This window comes from Limulus polyphemus, unplaced genomic scaffold (assembly GCF_000517525.1).
Source record: "Limulus polyphemus unplaced genomic scaffold, Limulus_polyphemus-2.1.2 Scaffold323, whole genome shotgun sequence".
Classification (NCBI taxonomy): domain Eukaryota; kingdom Metazoa; phylum Arthropoda; class Merostomata; order Xiphosura; family Limulidae; genus Limulus; species Limulus polyphemus.
Window position 1 is genome coordinate 506,017 of NW_013665933.1, and position 6,000 is coordinate 512,016.

At 36.8% G+C, this 6,000-nt stretch overlaps 1 protein-coding gene across 1 annotated transcript in view; it reads right to left on the reverse strand.

The window, feature by feature from the left end:
* The window catches only part of LOC106457385 (fibroblast growth factor receptor 3-like), a 103,744-nt gene that overhangs the window by 8,462 nt on the left and 89,282 nt on the right, over nucleotides 1-6,000 (reverse strand). The window contains exons 8-13 of the mRNA XM_022383288.1: nucleotides 5,385-5,523; nucleotides 4,344-4,555; nucleotides 3,982-4,118; nucleotides 3,435-3,550; nucleotides 3,010-3,120; nucleotides 2,320-2,510 (exon numbers count right to left, since the gene is read on the reverse strand). Coding sequence (XP_022238996.1) covers nucleotides 2,320-2,510; nucleotides 3,010-3,120; nucleotides 3,435-3,550; nucleotides 3,982-4,118; nucleotides 4,344-4,555; nucleotides 5,385-5,523 — 906 coding nt within the window. The remainder of the gene's footprint in view (nucleotides 1-2,319; nucleotides 2,511-3,009; nucleotides 3,121-3,434; nucleotides 3,551-3,981; nucleotides 4,119-4,343; nucleotides 4,556-5,384; nucleotides 5,524-6,000) is intronic.

Genomic DNA, 6,000 nt, shown 5'->3' on the forward strand with positions numbered 1-6,000 from the left:
CTTGAGTCATCTGAGGAAGGCAGATACTCCCGATTGGAAGTACCATTTTTCGAACCATCCTTTTATTCTCGTTTATACGGATGGTTCAAACTCGGGTGACTGTAGTCTCAGCCAAGGCTTTTTTGTGGCTCGGTAGTTGCTCACAGGCTCCCCTCTACAGTTTCTACGTTCGCTGCCGGGTTATATGCCATTTCTCGTGCCCTGGATCATGCAAAAGCTAAGCACTACATCGATTGTACTATTTATACTGACTGTCAGCTCTCTGCTGGCCCCGGAATCTCTTAACGTTAGTTCTCACCCTTTTTTCGTCGATATTCAACAATTTTTCTCTATCTTCTGTTTCCATCCAGTTTTTCTGGATACCTGGACACGTCGGTGTTCGCGGGAACGAGCTCGCTGACACTGCATCTAAGTCAGTCTGCTCTGGTGCCGTCAGAGCTGTGCTTGTCCCATATATCGACTACGGTCCTGTATTAAAGGCTCGGCTTATCGCCAATTGGCAGTCGGCTTGAGCGAACAACGTCATAATAATATTTTCCACATTAAACCAACTGTTACTCTCTGGCAGTCTTGTCTCCATGAGGATCGAAAGTAGGAAGTTGTTTTGACTAGGCTACAAACTGGTCATTAGTTTTTTTTTTTTAACTTATCATTTTCTTTTATCTGGTAATGACCCACCAACGTGTAGCCTTTGTGACACTCGAGTTAGAATAGCCCACATTTTACTGTCGTGCCGTTGTTACGACCGTGAGCGGCGGCACCATTTTAGACATTGGCGATGGTGATGACACTGTCCAACTTGACTGTTTGTTTTTAGCTATTTGCGGGTTTTAGCCCTTTTAATACTATTTAAATGTTTTTACTTGATTTTCGAACTCTTTTTAGTTTTTAACTTAATTTCTTTTTACATTTTATAATATTTTACTTTTGAAATTTTTACCGGTTGTTTGGCGCAGATAGCCTCGTTGCTTTGCGCCATTAAACGGCAACCACTCAACCAACTATCCCGCCATGGCTCGTTACCACTCCGACCTGTGACATTTCCTTGAATCATCTGAAGAAGTTGGATACTCCCGATTAGGAGTAGAGTCTTCTCTTTGCCGAAGATCTTTCGAACAATTCTTTTGTTCCCGTTTTCACGGATGGTTCGAAATCAGGTGACTGTGGGCTCTGCCATGGTTAGTTGTGGCTCGGTAGTTGCTCACAGGATCCCCTCTACAGTTTCTGTGTTCACTGCCGAGTTATAGGCCATTTCTCTTGCCCTGGATCACGTAGAAGCTAAGCGGTACACTAACTGTACTATATACATGGACTCTCTTAGCTCTCTATTGACCCTGTCAGTTCTCACCCTGTTCTCGTCGCTATTGAGAAACGACTGGCCTACTATTCACTGTCTTCCATTTCTATCCGATTTTTCTGGATACCTGGCCATGTGGATATTCACGGGAACGAGCTTGTCCGTCTGCTCTGGCGCGATCACAGACTTGCCTGTCCAAGGCCCGGCATTGCGCAGTTGGCAATTGATCTGGAGTGAACAGCTTGATAACGAGCTTTTACAGATCAAACTTTGTTACTTTTTGGCCATCTAGTTTATGTAAAGATCGACGGGAGGAAGTTTGTCTTGTATAAGCCACGCATTGGCCGATGTGTAGCCTTTGAGATACGAAAGCCATTACTACCCACGTTTTACTTTCGTACCGTCGTTACGAGTGTGAGCGGCGGCACCATTTTAGACATGTATTATCTAAGGGTTTACCCCTGACGTTGGACTGTGTCATTGGCGATGGTGCCACTGTCCATCTTGATTGTGTTTTTAGCTTTATTGCGGGCCATTGGTCCTTTTACTTCTATTTAAATTTTTACATAATTTTAGACATTTTTTCGATTTTAACTTTTTTTTCATGGTATTTTATTTTTGTTTTTATACCGGTTGTTTGGCAGATACCCTAGTTGCTTTGCACCAATAAACGCCAACCAACACTGAAACTTTTGAACGTTTTTACTTTAGCTTAGTCAGGGCTAAAGTTTTCCCATACTTAACACTATCAATAAATAAACTTATGTTATTCTACGACCTAACGTTAGACTTTTTTAAAAACTTTAAACTTTTAATATAATGTTGTTGTACAAGATGTATACTAAAGTATATTTACATCCGCCTTTTGTTTATATTTGATGGTACGGTGCTCGTGCATTTTAGGACAGACAAAAACATTATTATTATTATTATTATTATAATAGATACACGCTAGCAACTACTCATAGATCCAACATGAATGCAATAGTAGGTTCATGAAGAGGACAAACAGGTGTGCTTACCTTTCTTGAAACTAAGTATTCCATGCCACGAGCCACCTGATAAGAAAAGGAAATCAAATCTTTCTGTGTGAGAGTCTTTGGTTTCAAGTCAATCCCAATGGCTCGTTCATACCCTGAGCTAGGTCGATGAGCTCGTAGAAAGTCTCGCAAGTTTCCATTTGGTGCATATTCCACAATAACATACAGTGGTCCTAAATAAATCAGAGCGGTTTGCCATGAGGTTTTGTAAGCATTATAGCTTCAAGTTCAAAATGTTCCCATCTATAATACTTCTCTTCTGTCTTACAGATCATTTGAAAACATTATAACATCTTTAGCTGACCAGTACAGAAGAAAGCCGCTCACAAGACTACAGAATCAACAGCAGCTGGGTTATCAAATCAGGTGAAATTTGAGATATTCTTTTTACTTTCCAAAATCCAAAATGTATTTAAATCTATGTGAACAATGGATCGAAACACGCGGTTGAACTACCTTATTAGTTTATATCCCCAACATAACAAACAAATGTTCCTTATTTAGAGGTAATTGCCGATTTTGTCAGTAAAGTTAGTTAGTAAGGAACTAATGATTTACAAAAGTCAATTTTATAATCAATAGCTCAAATATTACAGTCTAGAACATTTATAAGGATAGATAGGATATAACAATTAATAGTGGATGTACAAGATAGCAAAGAATGTCACTTACCGTCTTGGGTGCAACATCCTAACAAGTTGATAATGTTCACATGTTTCCCGATCATCTTCATGACTTCCATCTCTGATACCAAATCAGCTAGCTCCTGATCAGTGTGACCATCTTTGAGAAATAAGTCATATATGTAATTTTTTTCTCTCTCTCTGGAAACCACCGAAATTTAGGTTGATAACCAAATTTGAAAATATTTAAAATTTACTTTCTATTATCACATTTTAAAACAAATAAAAAAATTTCCAATGTTACATGCTAAAGGCTGAAAATATACAACTTTTTTTAAATATTTCATACATCTCATTTGGTACTGATTTATTTATATATTTTTAATAAACACAATTAAGTTGATATACGAGCTTCGTATATAAAACTGTTCTTCTCGAAATATGTTAGCTTCTAGAGAACAATCTTTTGTCTACCTTTCAGCATCTTTACGGCTACTATTGCAGGACCTTCCTTATCTGTTAGCCCATATGCATCTCCTTTCCTAACTTGTCCAAAAGCGCCTGCACCAAGAGTTGTGCCAAGTACCAGCCTGTAAAATAAAAAAAAGCAAAGGATATGCACCTCAAAAAATAAAACATCATAATCCTTTTGATAATGAACAATAAACACATTAGTCTTGTACCAATCAAGTTTGGGCAAAAATATCATAATGCGATATGACAAAGTAATTTGTTTTACCAAAGTCTCAACAGAACTGTTTCTGAACCTCTGAGAAGTATTAATGGTTTAATACATTACAGACTTTTACCAATGTTCATGGCATCGTGCCTAAAGTGGGATTTTGATGAAAACATTACGCAGTAAAAATACATATATTTTAAGAGTGTTGAAAGAGTACATCTTAAGTTAAAAGTAACAAAACAAACATTTCTATCAACATTTTCGTCGTAAACTTCTATAATGAATACATTTTGATAATGCCAATTCTCAATTAAGGTCTGATTGAAAGAATTCACCAACCTTTCTCTTGGAAATTCCCACAATGGATCAGGTGTAATTTCATATTCAGATACTGAGTTTTTTTCTGAAGAGGGATAACTGTGTGTGATGTCAATCTTTACCAGTGGTGCTAAAGACTGCCCTGATGTGTCCGATTCCTATGGAAGACACATATTTGTTAAGACAACCAGTTAGATAATAAAAACTAGTTTATTTCATTGCTCTAATCACTTTATGTAGCACCTTAATATACAATATTTGAAGCCTAAATAATAGTACCAGTTTCAGATTGGAGTAAAACAAGTTAATTCCATAGTCACAAGTCTCGATTTTTTTTGTTGTTTCAATTTAGCAATTTAATACTAAAAGTAGAAAAATCTTACTGGTTTTTCTAGTACAACTTTCTTCTTGATGATGACATGGTTTTGAGTGGCTATTAGATTGACTTTGTTTTTCTGTTGCTTTGCCAGTTGATATCGGCATAAGACAACTCCAAGTAAGATCACTACCAGTATACTTGTGAACACGACAACTAAAATCATCCATGGAACTGGAGAAACCTCATTCTGTATACTTTCTTCCACTTTTTCAGGCCCTAAATTCATAAATGCATAACATGATTTCTTGTGAATACTTTATAATCCTAATCACATATTAAGCTCCATTTTGTGGCAATCTTTAACAGCAAATTAGCCATGCAAATAAGAGTTTACTTCTTTCAGTAATTATACCATATTAATTATTTATTTCATCACGTAACCACAGCTTAGAGGTTTTACTAGTAATGTGCTCTAAGACTGTAATTCGCTAGGTGTTTGTAAGTCTAAAGTATAATAAGAAACATAAGTTTCTGGTCCAGTAGAGGTCACTACTGTATCTGGTCTAGTAATGGTCGATAAACATATGACCACTTTGATCAACTAAACACAAGGGTCCAATAACGACTTTTAGTCCTATTATAGTCTGTGAGGGTTAAGTTTATGGTTCATTTGAAGGTAACCAATTCTTTGGGTCAGTAGTGATCAAATCTATGGTCCAAAAGGAGCTATTATGCTTGTAGTCCAGTTCGGGTTAAGACGTTCTTACTTCAGTTGTGGTTAATGAGCCTATAGTCCAGCAAGGTTATTAAGCCTGTACTTAAAGCATGCTGTGAGGTTTAAAGTACTCCTGTTACAAGTTTATCACCCGCTTAAAAGCCTTCTGTACACTTTTGGTTTATAATGTTGACAAGAACATGCTCACTTGTGATATGAGGATCTCATTTTTTTCACAATAAAACTTTACTTGGTAGATCAGTGTCTCCAAGATCTTTCTCTGCTATATGTTTTAAATAAATTTACAAAAGGAAGAGTTTTTATGTATTTTGGAACATTATCTAAACAAATGCTACTTATGAAAGGATAAAAACAGAGATATGAACGTACACGGAAGCACAGAAAGGAAAACAGTTCTGTTTGAAAAACCAATATAATTCCAAGCAAGACAGGCGTACCACCCTTCATCCTCTTCTGTCACATTATCTATGACCAGTAGTTGAGGATCGGTGACATTGGGATTAGTACTCTGCAAAAGACACATTGAATAATTAAATAAACCACATATTAAAAAATGTTTAACTTCGTAATCGTGTTTTATAAACTTCAAACACGTGCATTATTCATACAAATCTAGCACAGCTAAAAAAAATTAAATAACTGAACTACGAGTATTATAAACTGTTTTCATCACTCTAAATTGCCTTAGAAAACAAGACCAACAAGTTGTTTAAGATGTTGCTTCTAATCTACAGACAATGACGCGAAACTACAGATTAAAAAAACAACAACAACAAACAAACTTTGTTTTCTAGTATGGCCAATTTGAGCTTCACTTAACTGAAGGGGTCAGGGAACAGATATGTGTGTGTGTGTGTGTGTGTGTGTGTGTGTGTGTGTGTGTGTGTGTGTGTGTGTGTGTGTGTGTGTGTGTGTGTGTGTTCGTTCTCACTACGTACCGAACGTCCTAGAGTATAGTATACGTACGTACCGGTACCTACCTACG